Genomic DNA, 15850 nt, shown 5'->3' on the forward strand with positions numbered 1-15850 from the left:
TATTAACCCTATGAAAATGTTAAGGAGCATATATGCAACAGCTCTGATTTAAGTACATCAATCATAACAATTATTTTCATATGTTACAAAATTGTTCATCGTTACAAAACCAATAAATTTTCAAAATATAGATTTGCCTGTCAGTCTGAATTTCATATGAATGTATTTACCTTAAAAATACTGCATATGGCCTGCTAAAATCTTACTGTATCGAAACAACATACACAAAACCTGAGTTCCATTATTGTTGTAAAAGTTTAGTTATGATTACTACCTGGAAATATATGTTTACATTGTTACAGCTACATCATTCAAAAATTAAATCTCGTGTACCCATTATGAATAAATAGTATAACCAATTTATTTGAATGTAAATTACTTGTTATCACGGAAAAGGTAGGTATTGTAACACAGCCTACTTGTGTGTCATTGTGGCATCTCCACAATATCAAGCGACGTAACACACAGTCTGCAGGTCGACAAGGTGCCCAGGAAAGGCAAAGTCCCAAGTTTGAGTCTCGGTCCGACACACAGTTTTAATCTTCTAGGAAGTTTCAGAGTGGGAACCACTTTGTGTACCACTGCAACTTCTCCCTTTCCTGTTACAGTCGCCAATAGTGAACGGGAAGACAGATTCATACTGTCGATTAGAGAACAGTTCTCCGATTAAAAGGCTTCCAGTGTCTCTAGAACTTATGTTATCCACGTGTACTGATCAGTGTGCACAAGAAATCTATATGCAGCGAATACAATCTCGTAACAATTTTTTTAATGTTTTGACACGGTCAACTTATTGAGTGAAACACAGCGTAAATTTCATACTCTGTATGAAATATTATTTGTTGATCCCTTTTGCACTTTTTCTGTAAGTTACTGTGCGTAAAACCTGATGTAAAGACTGCAGTTCATTGTTGGTAAAATGAGAATAAGTTCTTAAAATCCGTAGTTGTTCCTAACGCAATCTACAAGTAGCTGGATTCAAAGCTTAATTGACAGTTAACAAGAAAAACATTAAGAGACGGATAATAAATTAATACAGGACTGTATACAAAATTACTTACATTGCTGTCCAATATTTATTCGTTTGTTGTACCTGAGTCTACAAAATCACTAACATGGAGAACCACCTTGTGGTGTAGTTTAAAAGGATGCAACACATCATTTACGGGTAACTGATAATTTAGAGCTTTCCTTTTACGCTCTAACGATATATTTGCGAACCGTTCGTTTCAAATAGGCTTTTGAATCAATAATAAGTAGAGATCTCCTGATAGTGATCAGTGTAACACAATGTTATTAAGACTGTGCGCAGATCGATATATTTAACTTTTCATTTACATAAGTATCTCCAGTTATGAAGAAAACTTACAGCTACCATAAACTTCAGATGTTTGTTTTTTGACAGTCAGTGGGCAGCAGCCACTCCAGGCAGTGTAATCCTTGGTTACTTTGTGAGTACGCTCCATACTGTCAATCCTGTCGAGCAAAGAGAGGCAAAGCAGTCTGACGCAGTCTGAGACGTTCGGTACAAGTCAACGTTTCAAGGTGTTTGAATGGCCTGCAGCTAGCGAATCTCCCGATAAGCCCAAAGACCATTTTTATCTCGGGCATCTGTTGAAAGCACCAACACGTTGAAGGCAACAACAGCCTGCTTTGATAAACCTCTCCTACCGACTACATTTACTGTTCCGTTTACAAACCATTTATCTGAAATACTGTCAAATTAAAAAAAAATATTCTGAGATTTACAGATAGCAGCATTTTTAACTAACAAATTTAACGAACCGAAAGGTATGTACTCAGCAACAGCTGCTAGCATGCCTGTAGTGATGCATAATCGTTCAGTTTGTTGTCGATAGAGAACTGGATGAGGAAACCGCTATAAATTTGACCTTGTTGTCGAATCTCAATAGTGAAAACACATACTCTGTATTGTACTATTAAACTTTTGTGGTATTATATGTTTCATAAAGAGAATTTTTAATCAAATAAAAAAATCTGCTAACTTCTAACCGGCTGTACTCACTAAAAGTTATCTGTAACTGAGGTGACGTTTCAGCAAAAGAAGATCATTATGGCAATTGTTTTGAAGAAGAAACGTAAATGATGTATGGGCAACACGTAAAACCAAGCTTATGCTGTCGATGTGGAAATATAAATTTTCATCCTCATCCCAGCGATAAACGATTGCGTCTATGGAACGAATGAAGTGTGTGTGAAGACAGAAAGGCTGACAACCGATAGACATATTCGAAACGACTATATGGAATAACTTAATACAATAATAAGCGACAGTTGTAATATAAGCGACACTGAGTGGCTAGAACCGAACTTTGCAATGAGGTTTTTCGTGCAGTATAGGTACGATATCGGCCATAGATTGCGGGTTGCATACGATTGGAAGCAACATAGCCTACTAGTACAAAGAATAGAGCACCGAGGGTGCACTACTACTAGGGAAGTTGCCTTTAGAAGCCAATTCATTTATGTACTAAGTCAATTCTGCTTATTTTTTCGATGTTTTGGAACATTACAATTTATGTGAATATATAAAGTAAGAATAATGGCGTATTAAATTAAATATCATAATATTATTTCCACGTCTAAATTCCTTATATTATTGTCCTATTACTGTATGAGTTACGTGTAACTGAATATGTCGAAGAGTGTACGTCAGGGGTTCAGGATGAAGAGCAGACGCCAACACTAAGTTGCTGCCTTGGCCTTTCAGGGCAGGCAGATGTACGCAGCGAGCAGTTTGTAGCACAGCCGAAGTCTGATACAAGCGACTAGTGTGAACTGGGTGGAGGATGCAATGCGAGCCGGAAAATAAACGTTCTGACTGAAAATAATTCCAAAGTTAAAGCCTGGCGACAGAAAATTGTTGCCAATGTAGAGCTGTCACGACTTGTATCTGCTGTACAAAACAAACCAGTTAAACCGTTGTTTAAGTAGTAGTTCATATGGTATCGTATAACCAGGCACCAGGAAATTATTTTGGGTGAGCTGTAGTGCCAGGGAACCAAGCATTTCGAGGACAAGTTAGCTTGTAATGAGCGCTACAGTGAAAGGAGTTAAGTGAGAATATTTGTCGAAGTATTGGGTAAAATCTGGTTTCGCAGGATAGAGAGGATCAGGTTACGGTTGTGGATGGGGCCGTAAGCAGTTACTGTCAGTTGCACAAAACAGACAACTTTTATTTTCATAAGAACTACTTAATTACACATTGCCTTAAAAGGATCAGAATAAAAACAATATGGCTGAAGGCCTATTTAAGAAAACTTGAAATACCTCCTGGCCTGAAGGCCCAAAACCACACCAAAAACAAGAATGGCTGAAGGCCTGAATAAAAGTTACACAAAATTGCTTTAAAGAATACACGCAGGTGAAGGCCACGAACAAGACATTTAACGACTCACGGCTTAGAGCCTGGATAATAAGAATTTCAGACAGAACAAACTTTAAAAATTTATTTTTTAAACAAATAAATCTTCAAATTTTAATTTAAGTCGGCTGAAGACCTTATCTTAAAAATATTTCACGTAAAAGCTCGCCTGAAGGCCACATACTGGACGTTGAACAACTGAGGGTGGGGGGCTGCAAAATTTCGCCGACTCCAACACACCATACATTGCTGGTAGCCAGAACGGCCCAGGAAGCAACAACCGATAATGAACGAAGAGATGTAACAGCAGTTGAGGTTTCATAACAAGTTAACTGATCACTCAACTTCAGTGTCCGGGTTCTGTGGGCAACGAACTTTGTAGCTCTCGCAGCTGGCGCCTCACAATTCGACCGCGCGAGCACGCCGCCAGCGGTCCTGGCCTGCCCTCGCGCAGCGGAGATTTCCTCGCTGCTCTGTCCCAATTGACCGACTGCCACACTCACCACCACACGGAAATGTAGCGGTCACACCAAAGATGGTACAGCAGCACTAGTATCGATAAGCGCTGCCACTACCACTGACACAGGCAAGTCAGCAACTCGTTATGGCTGTAATCCAGGGAGAAATAAGACGCCACTCGATTACGGCAAGCTGCCAAAGAACAAACGGCATCAACGCGAGCCTGCCACGGCTCAATGGTAGCTTTGTAAGTGGTTTCCTCGAGAGGGTAGCTTTGGAAATATGTTTAATGGGAAAGCGTAAGGAGAACTGTTGCTAGAAGGACAAAGTTCCGAAAGTGGTTCCAAGTCAAATAGTTAAAAAACCACCGGATACAGGCGAGATGCCAAGCGTAAGAGTTTAATGAAGCCAGATCATGTTTTGTTGGAGCCAGAGGTATAGAAATAGGACTGAGGCAGAGGCACTTTGGAGTCCAGCAGCACTACCATGGTGCCAGATCCGCGCCAGACAAGTAGCAGCCTTGATTTGGAGTCCGGTGGGGCGAGCTGCCTGCCACGACCACTGAGAACCTTGCCTTGCAGGTCTTGCTGCCTCAGCGCCGCTGAGCTGCCATACGCTGCCGTCAGATTCCTGGGGCGAGGGGGGGCAGGTGGGGTGGGGGGGGGGGGGTCGGCGGCCAGGCGCATCCTTCGCACGGCAGTCGCCATGTGCTGCCACGGTGAGCCTCGGGAAGGAACCATTCTCCGACTGGAACGCCATTGTAGCACAGACGCAGCGCCGCTGACTTCATGCCCTTGGCACACAGGGACTGCTGGCACGTCTTCAGCTCTGCCGTCAGCATTGCAGAACGCCTACGTGAACATCTCTCCGCCGGATTGAGGCAGCTAGTGAAGTGTGTTTTTCCCGCTGAGTCAGCTATACAGTTTGTACGGCAATTTGAATAAACGCATGTCTTTTAGTCACCAGTGTATCCACTGAGCCTCCCAGTCCGTTGTCACCACCATCACCCCACTGAGTGCCGCCACACTCAACAGAGTGATGCCAGTAGTCGGGGCCCTTAGTTACTAGAACTTTATTCAAATCACCGCTGCATTTTTAAAAGTTGGGCAAGTTACAGAATGTAGTAGTAACGTTCTAGCACTAACAGAATAGCAACTCACATTTCATTATTTGAGTAGAAACTATAATATTTCAGAAATATATCGCGTAAATGCGCGGCTTACGATGTAGCAATGTTGCCGAGGCTGAGCTCGTTTCTCAGTAACGTCACATTGTCAGCCCCCTCCTTGCTAACTGTGAATGGCAGCCTCCCAGGGGCTGCCATAAAAAGAGGAGTCTTCGTCCTAAGACATTTACTCCAAAATAATGGGTTGGAAGCTATAACTGGGACTAGGGAAAAACTGGACTTGCCAGGGCAAGGCAGGATAAAATAACTCGTATGTGCTAGTAGGTCTAGCGATGGTGAAGATCGGATGGAAATTAATCTGAGCTAGGTCTTTTTTAGAGATGATGATGTGCAGGTTTGCGGCTGCCCAACCAAAATCATATGGTTGGTGCGGAAGAGGGGGTTTGGGAACATCGCGAAGGGTAAATGTGTATGGATGGTAGAGGTACGGATATGTACCATCTCCCAGCAACTCCGCTAGCATGTCCATCACCAGCTTAGCCACTCGCGGGTTGTCCGGCAGCGGCAGGTGGTCGTGTTTGCCATCTTTGGCAGCCTCATCTCGGACGATAGCAGTGACAACAGCGACTTGTGCTGCCTCTTCGTCGTCCTGTTCTTCCGGCTGCTGTACCACCTCCTCCATTTCCTCGACAACCTCTCCAGCAACCTGTCGCCCAGAGAGGCGGTCTTCTGAGTTTCAGCATCTACCCTGTTCCTAATGCGGGTCGTAGGGGGGCGGGGTGGCCGCCTTGTCTTGATGGGCCACTTCTCCAGGTTTAGCGGGCTCAGTCTTCTTATGCTGCTTCTGCTCGCTCCAATTGTTTATGTAGCTGCAACGACGATGGTTTGCAGCGTGTGCGCCGCCGCAGTTGACGCACTTCGGAGCAGCATCTTGCGGCTTATTGCAGTCGCGTGTATCATGTGCCTTTGCACACTTCAATCACGCGACCGTATTGCTGCAGGACTTTGCTACATGGCCAAGCTGTTGGCAGTTGTAGCACTGCTGTGTCTTTATCTTCTAATCGCTATTCTTTCCGCTTCGCAATTCATCGGCCAGGTGCTCCAGTAGGGCGGCGAGAAGGCGAGATCTTGACTTCCCCTTAGCATTGTCTCCCTTGCCATGTCCAGCCATGTCTGCGACGTAAAACAGCGACAGCGAGGAAGTTAACTGCAGCAGTCTCCTATTGTCAGCCAATAGTAGTGCAGTACCCTTACTGCCCAGCCTTATTTCGTCTATGAACGCTGGGGAGGAAAATCCCTTAGACAGAGGCAGCTGGAAGAGCCAACCGTAGTAGCGTGGATTTTAAGTACAATTAAAGTCTTTCTCGCATGGACCGTGAAGTTTCGGTCGTACTGTGCGTGTGCTCCCACAAGGGGTGTTTTGTGGAACAGCCACACTCAAGGCAGCAAAGAGCCGCATGTGGCTGACGAGCCGTGGTTGGCCGACCACTGGCCTAGGGGAAGTCCACCGTCAAATAGTTCAAAAAACCCTAGTGGGAAAACAGTGCAAATTTATACGAATAGTATTACGTCATACAAAGAAAACTGCTGAGGAAAAATCGGTTACTGAATACCTGCAAGGATATACTGGTTGATCTGGGGGAGGGGACCAAACAGCGAGGTCATCGATCCCATCGGATTATGGAAGGGTGGGAAAGGGAATTTATATTGCCTTTCAAAGGAATCATTCCGGCGTTTGCCTGAAACGATATAGAGAAATCGCCAAAAACCTAAATCAGAATTACCGGACGTGGGTTTGAACCGTCGCCCTCCCGAATGCGAGTTCCATGTGTTAACCACTGCGTCACCTCACTCGGTGTCTAAAGTAAAAGGTAAATATTCAGCTGGTCCTCTTGCATTATTCATATTGGTGGTGAAATTATATCAGCCTGATTCGTTTGCTTTGTGCAAGATTGCTCAGTACTCTCTCCGTATTCACTGCTTTATGAGACAAGCATTTTGTATGAAGTTCAAAACTTTGTCCGCTTTCCGGAAAAGCAGTTTACTTTGCCTGACGACTGACTGGCAGCTGGCGGTTTTCAGATTTTATCAAGTTACGGAGGACGGCGATCAACGATCGGCCGTATTCAGGTCACCGTTTAGTCTGACGAGGTCTCTGAGTATATTGCTGCGCATCCCATCGTACGAGCTGTCGGTTCCGTGGCTGCGAACAGTAGGAGTGACAGAAAGAGGACACACAAGGGCCGATGTCGTGCGGCAGGACGGCCCAGATCAATGGCGCGGATTTATGGCGACGTGTGAGGCGGACAGCTGCTCTACTTGCTGTCGCGCGGCTGCCCGCTGCTCGTCCTCGTGGCAGAATGCCGTGACCGCGCGGCGAGGGCGGCGAGCGACGCAGCGGTGCGAGAAGCTGTCAGGCACTGACACACTGTGCTGCCTGTCAGACTGGACACTGTGACGAGAATGTTAACTAGGGCCTTACGGCGCGACATATTAATACGCACCCTATAAATAAATGCGTCTCGTAACAGGTGCGTTTCTCAGTTCTAGAAGACAGGTCCTGTTACGGCGTTAAGTCAAGCGCCGGCGCACCAGTTCAACTAGTTCTACATAAGCGTCAAGACCAGCGACCTAGAAAGAAGCATCCACTGTATTACTTCACTTCTATTGGAATCGTTATACTGAAAGATATTGATTATATTGCATGTCGCCCTTTGCTTGCGACTCCTCTGTATTTCTCAAAGTTAAGTACTTTCATTTATTTTTTGTAATAAAATTCATTAATGCGATTTGCTTGAATTGTTGTCTAGCGACCCGAGAAGCAGGTTCCCTAGACACCCAATATTTGTCGAGTAGGCAGGATACAACAGGTTCCTTTCTACATCCACACGGCCGGCTGCGGTGGCCGCGTGGTTCTAGGCGCTTTAGTCCGGAACCGCGCAACTGCTACGGTCGCAGATTCGAATCCTGTCTCGGGCTTGGTTGTGTGTGATGTCCTTAGGTTAGTTAGGTTTAAGTAGTTAGTTATAAGTCTAGGGGACTGATGACCTCAGATGTTAAGTCCCGTAGTGCTCAGAGCCATTTGAACCACTTGGTGTACATCCACACACTCCGCAGTCCCTGCAGACAGAGGGTACTTTACGTACCATTGTCCCCTCTTTCCTTTTCCATTTGAAAATGGTGTGACCGACATACAGGGGAAAGATGGGAAAGAGTATGCACTTAGTATCTAACTGCTCATATGTAGTAGATAAGAAGGTTAAAACAAACTTTTTTTAGAAAAAAATAATTTTGGTTTATTTGAGAACAACATGTATCAGTTACAGCTGCCTAACTTTTAACACAAAGTTTACATGTCAACATAAGTAAGACACTAGTCGTGTGGTATCCTGCCCCTCGTGTGTAATATAGGTTGCCTAGGATGCTGCTTCCTCGGGCAGCTGAACAACAATTCAAGCAAATCACTTTAATGGCTTTTATTACATTAAAGTAGATCGGCAATACTTAACTTGGCGTCTTTACCAAGACTGGTCGCAAGCAATTGGTGACATGCAAATAATCAATGTCCTTCAATGTATACAATTTCCGTGCAAGTAAATGATATTGTTCACAAGTCACGGCTCGTCTTCTAGTGCGGCTCTTCTAGAGCGGCCGATTTTGTTTTGTTTTGTTTTTTGTTTTGTTTTTGTGTCCAAAGAGCGATCGCCTTCGGCGATTTTTTCTTCTGGAGTGGTGAGGTGTGAGAAATGGTTTCACTTATTGTGTATTCGCTTGCAAAGGGACTTGGGCTCACTGTGGGTCCTTGAGTCCTTTGAGAGTGTTGTTTAGGCAGCGGTACGAGTGATGGACAGTAACTACACCGAATAACTGAAGACTGCATCATCTTTGATGGTCATGTGGGGTTGCAATAATGGCTCGAGGCACCTCGTATTTGTGCCAGTGTTGTGGTAGGGCCTGGCCTACATAAACAAGTTGGCGGGCATTCCCCAGATACTCGTCTAATTTGTGGAAAACTCGAGTTGCCTGGTCTTTTATCTTCTCAGTGACGTTTTTTTCCGTAGTCAGCTCGTGTACTTCTCTCGCCCTGGCCCACCGTGGGGCACCTAGACTCCACTCCAAACATCTGTTTTGTAATGGTTGCAAACTACGTATATGGCCGAGACTAGGCGGCGCGTCGCTTTTATTCTCTTCGTGTGGATGGCGCTCTTGTCGTGGTGATGTCCTAGTCAGCGTGCTATTGGCTGACGTTGTCTCATAGCCCTCTCTACGGTTACGCTCTTGATCTTCGTGCCGGCGCTTGTCGTTACTCCGAAACAACTCGTTCGTGCTCTTGACCGCATCGTCTGTAAGGGTGCGTGATGTAGTCGAAGAGTACGCACTAACATAAATCACGAGAAAACTCACCATGTTCTTCACAACCTGCACATTCTTCATGCCACCGTTGGGAGCCATTATCACACTAAATTCAGTGTTCCGTGATAGCTTCGTTGAAGACTTCACCACACCCTGGGCAATTAAAAGCATCAGATTTCTCCTTGGATTTGGACCTGATTGTTCCTGAAGATGATGGTGCGGTTAATTCCAGATAAGCCCAAGAGATTCTGCGTTGTTGGTACTGGTATTTTGTCTCTCCTTGGTTTTGTCTGGTTTAGTTTGTTTGTCCAACAATGCAATTTTGTACGGTCACCGAAACAAAATCTCGAATTTTTTTGTTGCCACATTCTTCTTTGTTGTGGATCGATCATATCTTGGCAGTGGATGAATACTCGATAGGCCTACATCCGTTCGTACATCAGCTCTCAGAACTTCATTTGTGTCACGTTCTCGCTCTCTTACTGGTGACTGCACAGACAAATCACATGTCACTGAGGAGCAGTATTCGTTGGTGGGCTCCTATTAAACTCCTTCTTCAGTTGTGGGAAATTCAGTGGATTGAGCATATAAAATTAATTGTTGGTAAGGCGTGTGCCAGGTTGAGATTCATTGGGAGAGTGCTTAGAAAATGTAGTCCATCAACAAAGGAGGTGGCTTACAAAATACTCGGTCGACCTATACTTGAGTATTTCTCATCAGTGTATGATCCGTATCAGGTCGGGTTGACAGAGAAGATAGAGAAGATCCAAAGAAGAGCGGCACGTTTCGTCACAGGGTTATGTGGTAAGCGGGATAGCGTTACGGAGATGTTTAGCAAACTCAAGTGGCAGACTCTGCAAGAGAGGCGCTCTGCAACGCAATGTAGCTTGCTGTCCAGGTTTCGAGAGGGTGCGTTTCTGGATGAGGTATCGAATATATTGCTTCCTCCTACTTATACCTCCCGAAGAGATCACGAATGTAATATTAGAGAGATTCGAGCGCGCACGGAGGCCTTCCAGCAGAACCATACGCGACTGGAACAGGAAAGGGAGGTAATGAGAGTGGCGCGTAAAGTGCCCTCCGCCACACACCGTTGGGTGGCTTGCGGAGTAGAAATTGTAAGAGGTATGCGCTATATGCGCTGCCTGCAACAGGCAAGACATAGGAGAGTCTCTAACCAGAGAGCAGTATGTAGTTAGTTGTTGCTTGTCGCTAGTCGGCTGATGTGTTGGTAAATGTGCCAACACCTTGTAGATAGTGGAGGCCGAAATGCACGCTATCTAACGCAGACGGGAGTGAATTCTGGAACAGGATAAGTAGTGAATTCTAATAAGAAAAGTATGCAGCTCCTCGAATACTTAACTTTTATTTATCCTTGTTGTGAATACAACGTTCTTGATGAGACATTTCATACGATCACTATCAAACTATGTAAGGCTAATGGCGCCTTGCTAGGTCGTAGCTATGAACTTAGCTGAAGGCTATTCTAACTGTCTCTCGGCAAATGAGAGAAAGGCTTCGTCAGTGTAGTCGCTAGCAAAGTCGTCGTACAACTGGGGCGAGTGCTAGTCCGTATCTCGAGACCTGCCTTGTGGTGGCGCTCGGTCTGCGATCACACAGTGGCGACACGCGGGTCCGACATGTACTAAATGGACCGCGGCCGATTTAAGCTACCACCTAGCAAGTGTGGTGTCTGGCGGTGACACCACATTCCTCCCCCGCAAATCGGCGAACGGTCGTGTGATAAGGCTTCCGCCCGCCGTGGGGAGGACCCCATGTTGACGTATGCGATGAGGTGGGAAGCCTAACAACAGGCGAGGCTGTGCCACCCGCACCCGGCCATTGGGTCCGACGGCACCGTCGCTGAAAGCAGACGGGGAGCGGCAGAACCCGTGCGACGACAGAGGCGCAGCTGATTGAGATGCCGACGCACCTCACCAGAGGCCCCCAAAACCAGATACATCGCGCGGCCGAGGCAGCGAAGAATGCGCCCTGCGAGCCAACGCCGTGAACCTCGATAGTTGCGATAAAATACAACGTCGCCTGGAGCAAAAGCAGGAGCCTGCCGCTGCACAGGAACCTGATGCGGCGGATGCAACAAAGACATCAAGGTTCGATGAGGACGACCGTGGAGCAACTCAGCCGGCAAGCGACCATCTCGGGGCTGAGAGCGATACGATGACAAAAAGAGCAACAACGCGTCCTCCCGAGAATGCGACTCTTTCAACTTCAACATCTGTGACTTGAAAGTCCGGACCAATCGTTCAGCGGCACCGTTTGACTGAGGCGAAAACGGCGCGGAAGTCAGATGTTGAATACCATTGGCCTGGCAGAATGACTGAAATTCTGCAGACATGAATTGTGGGCCATTGTCGGAAACAATAGTCTGCGGAAGACCTTCAATGCAAAAGATAGCAGACAACGCTTGGATGGTGGCAGTTGACGTCGTGGAAGACATCCGGACAACAAAAGGAAAATTACTGAAGGCATCTACCAGAACCAACCATCTAGCATTCCAGAATGGACCAGCAAAATCGATGTGCAAGCGTTGCCAAGGGGAAGTGGCTTTTGGCCAAGCAAAGACTTTCCGCGGCGGTGCGGACTGTTGTTCGGCACACGCCATGCAAGAAGAACACATATTCGTAATCGCAGCATCGATTCCGAACCAAGTACAGTGCTGACGAGCAAGTTGTTTCGTTCGCACTATACCCCAATGTCCTTGGTGAAGAAGCCGTAAGACAGAGGACTGTAACGAACGTGGGACCACGACTCTGGACTGATCATTATCAGAACGCAACAACAAAACACCACGTTGTACAAAAAGTCTCTCCCTACAAGCAAAAAATCTGCGAACCATCGGATCCTCGATCCGAGACTTTGACAAAGGCCATTGCGTAGCAACAAAACGCAAAACGGTAGCAAGGACAGGGTCAGCAGCTGTGGCTGTAGCTACACGACGAAAATCAATCGGAAACGATTCGACCACTTCATCGGTTTCCGCATCAATGAACATGCAAGCAAGTTCGGAAGAATTGAATGCTCTATCCTCAGCAACAGGCAAACGGGACAACGCATCGGCGTTTCCGTGCTTAGCAGTGGACCGATACAAGATATCGTAGCGGTACTGCGAGAGGAAAATAGACCAGCGAATGAATTTCTGCACTGTACGCGGAGGTAAAGGCTTGTTCGGATGAAAAAGCGACGTCAAAGGTTTGTGGTCTGTGATGATGGTAAAGTGACGACCATACAAGAAATCATGGAACTTAGTAACACCAAACACGAGAGCCAAAGCTTCTTTCTCTATCTGTGAATAATTTCTTTGCGCAGACGAGAGCAATTTCGACGCAAAGGCAATAGGGCGATCATGCGAGCCAACTTTGTGCGCAAGCACAGCACCGATCCCGAAATCCGATGCATCTACTATCAACAAAAGGGGTTTCTGGGGATCGAATGGCGTAAGGCAAGTATGAGAAAGCAACGCCGATTTCAATTGGCGAAAGGCGCGTTCGCATTCCGTCGTCCAGACAAACGGAACACCTGTACGGCGTAAGCGATGAAGTGGAGCTGAAATGGAAGAGGCATTGCGCACATTCACTCACACCTTGTGATGCTAAATCGTGTAATGTTCTTGCGGCCGCATCACGCAATGCGTGGGGAATATTGCGCGCTCGGAAAAATTTCGGTTGAGCGTTGACTTTCAGTTCCAAATGTGCTTCATAGTTTTTAGCGCAACCTAGGCCCGGTGCAAAAATGTCTGCAAATTCTTCACACAGACGAGAAACACTGTCTGAAGGCACAGTCTGATTCACTGATAGGACCTGATTTACTATAGACATGTTAAACAACTGAAATAAATCTAAACCAAACAAGTTCACTGCAGTAGAAGAACGAAGAATGTAAAACGACACAAGTTTTGTTTGTCCCTTGTATGTTGCAAGAAGGGTGCACTGTCCTAACACAGGGATCTGCTGTCCTGAATAACTTTTTAACTGAACATTTGCGGCACGCAACGGAGGTTTGCCCAGTTGTTTGTATGTGTCGTGATTGAGCAATGAAACAGCAGCTCCGGTATCGAGCTGGAATGGAATGACCTTGCCATTAAAGTCCAAATCTACAAAAAGTTTATTGTCCTGCCGACGACAAGAGCGATTGTCTTGTGCAATTTGAACTGATACAGGTACAGCATCACTTGCTAATTGACGTGATTTCCGGCGACGTCGACGCACACTTCTTGTGGGACGAACACAGTCACTGTTAGAGAAAGTGTCACTGGATGAAGTGGAATTAACTACATGAATATCCATGGGCGAAGGTCCACGAGCCTGAGTGTCCTTGGTTCGATTCCGGCGCGAAGCAAAAGGCCGGGAATGATTGTGATTGTCTGATCTGAGCTTTTTCTGGCAAACACTTTGAACATGTCCTTTCTTATGACAGAAAAAGCATATAGCTTGTCGTGACGGGCAATGTTCACGCGAATGTCTAGTAGCACACCGCGGGCATGATTTCACTGCATTTGTGTGCTGGCGCAGCACACCTGGTTTAGAACGTGGCGGCAGCTGTGTGGACGTGTGCGAGGGCAGTTTACCTGGCCGTGCAGTGCGCCCGGCGGGCCGGTTAACGTTACACATGGCTGGCGAAGTTTCAAAAGATTCCTGAGCACAGTCAAGTGTGTCTTGCCTATCCAATATGTCTATCACTTGTTTAAGGGAGGGATTAACTAGTTTCAAAATTTGCTCCCGTATGCGAACATCAGAAACGTTCTGTGCTATTGCATCACGCACCATAGTATCTGAATAAGGAAGGCCACAGTCACATTCAAACGCACAATCCCTAGTAAGGCCTTGCAAAGTTGCAACCCACTCCCTATTAGTTTGACCGGCCGTACATTTTGTACGAAAGAACGTATATCTTTTTGCAACTACATTAACTGTTTCTTTGAAATAGGCGTCCAATGCCGACAAAATTTCTTCGTATGACAGAGTTGCTACGTCGCGTCGGGGAAACAATTTCACTATCACACGGTAGGTGGACACACCTACACACGAAAGCAAAAACGGCTGCCGCTCATTACCTTGAATTCTGTAGGCGGCGAGATCGAATCCAAACTGGCGTGACCACTCAGTCCAGGTCTCGTGCTGTGCATCAAAATTGCGAAACTGCGGTGCAACTGCACGTTGTGGCTGCGGGAGCGATGAAGCGGTGGCCGCCGCATCGGTTTGAATGGCACGTTGACCCTGGACGAGCTGTCCAAGGGCATCCAATAACATCCTGCGTCTGCTGATTCTGCAAGCGATAAAATTCGGACAGTACATCTGGAGATTGTGGCGAAGCCATGACGCAAGTAAATGTAAGCAATTAGAAAAAACAAGACCCTTTCCCTCGTCGCCAATGATGTGTTGGTAAATGTGCCAACACCTTGTAGATAGTGGAGGCCGAAATGCACGCTATCTAACGCAGACGGGCGTGAATTCTGGAACAGGATAAGTAGTGAATTCTAATAAGAAAAGTATGCAGCTCCTCGAATACTTAACTTTTATTTATCCTTGTTGTGAATACAACGTTCTTGATGAGACATTTCATACGATCACTATCAAACTATGTAAAGCTAATGGCGCCTTGCTAGGTCGTAGCCACGGACTTAGCTGAAGGCTATTATAACTGTCTCTCGGCAAATGAGAGAAAGGCTTCGTCAGTGTAGTCGCTAGCAAAGTCGTCGTACAACTGGGGCGAGTGCTAGTCCGTATCTCGAGACCTGCCTTGTGGTGGCGCTCGGTCTGCGATCACACAGTGGCGACACGCGGGTCCGACATGTACTAAATGGACCGCGGCCGATTGAAGCTACCACCTAGCAAGTGTGGTGTCTGGCAGTGACACCACATCGGCAGTAGTCTTCAGTAGTCTGCAGGAGTCTGCGCTAGTGTGTGGTAGTCGGCAGTTGTCGGCGGTAGTCGGCGCGTGTCGGCAGTCTGTTCTGGTCGGGACTCTGGAGGATGAGTATTACTGTAGAAGGTAAAGAAGCAGCCTTGCGCATATCTAGTAATGTATGTTAACTGTCATCAATTTCTTTTAAAAAATGCCCCAATAATAATTTTTATAATATAAAGTAATTTTTTTTCTTTAAAAAAAAGCATTCATTTCAATTTAAAGATTTTATCCACTGTATAATTAATTCCTTTCACGAGTCACAAACCATAGGCCAGCATTGCACGGAGCTGTGCCGAAACTTTTTATGTAAGAGCAGATATATTCGCAGTTTTTATTGAGGTAAGAATTTTTGCCTTTTTTATTCAGAATACAGGGCCAAGGCGCAGCGCTGCTATCGTCATAAAATTTACCAGGTTACTGAATTTTTTTATTGTTTTGGTGTTTAGGAATTTTTCTGAGAAAAGAATTTTGTGGGTACATTAAATGTCAATGCATTTTAGCACAGAGGTTATGAATGGGAACCTAATTTTGTTCAGAGGTTACAATATTTAAAATTCATTTAATTCTTATTACCGTGGGGAGTTTACACATGGTTCATTTTT

General features: G+C 45.9%; 1 protein-coding gene across 1 annotated transcript in view; it reads left to right on the forward strand.

Annotated features, from left to right (window-relative positions):
* LOC126456510 (odorant receptor 22c-like) overlaps window positions 1-5703 on the forward strand; it is a 159167-nt gene extending 153464 nt beyond the window's left edge. The window contains exon 7 of the mRNA XM_050092260.1: window positions 5533-5703. Within this exon, the coding sequence (XP_049948217.1) occupies window positions 5533-5703 (171 nt within the window). The remainder of the gene's footprint in view (window positions 1-5532) is intronic.
* The last annotated feature ends 10147 nt before the right edge of the window (window positions 5704-15850 follow it).

Source organism: Schistocerca serialis, chromosome 2 (assembly GCF_023864345.2).
Source record: "Schistocerca serialis cubense isolate TAMUIC-IGC-003099 chromosome 2, iqSchSeri2.2, whole genome shotgun sequence".
Classification (NCBI taxonomy): Eukaryota; Metazoa; Arthropoda; class Insecta; order Orthoptera; family Acrididae; genus Schistocerca; species Schistocerca serialis.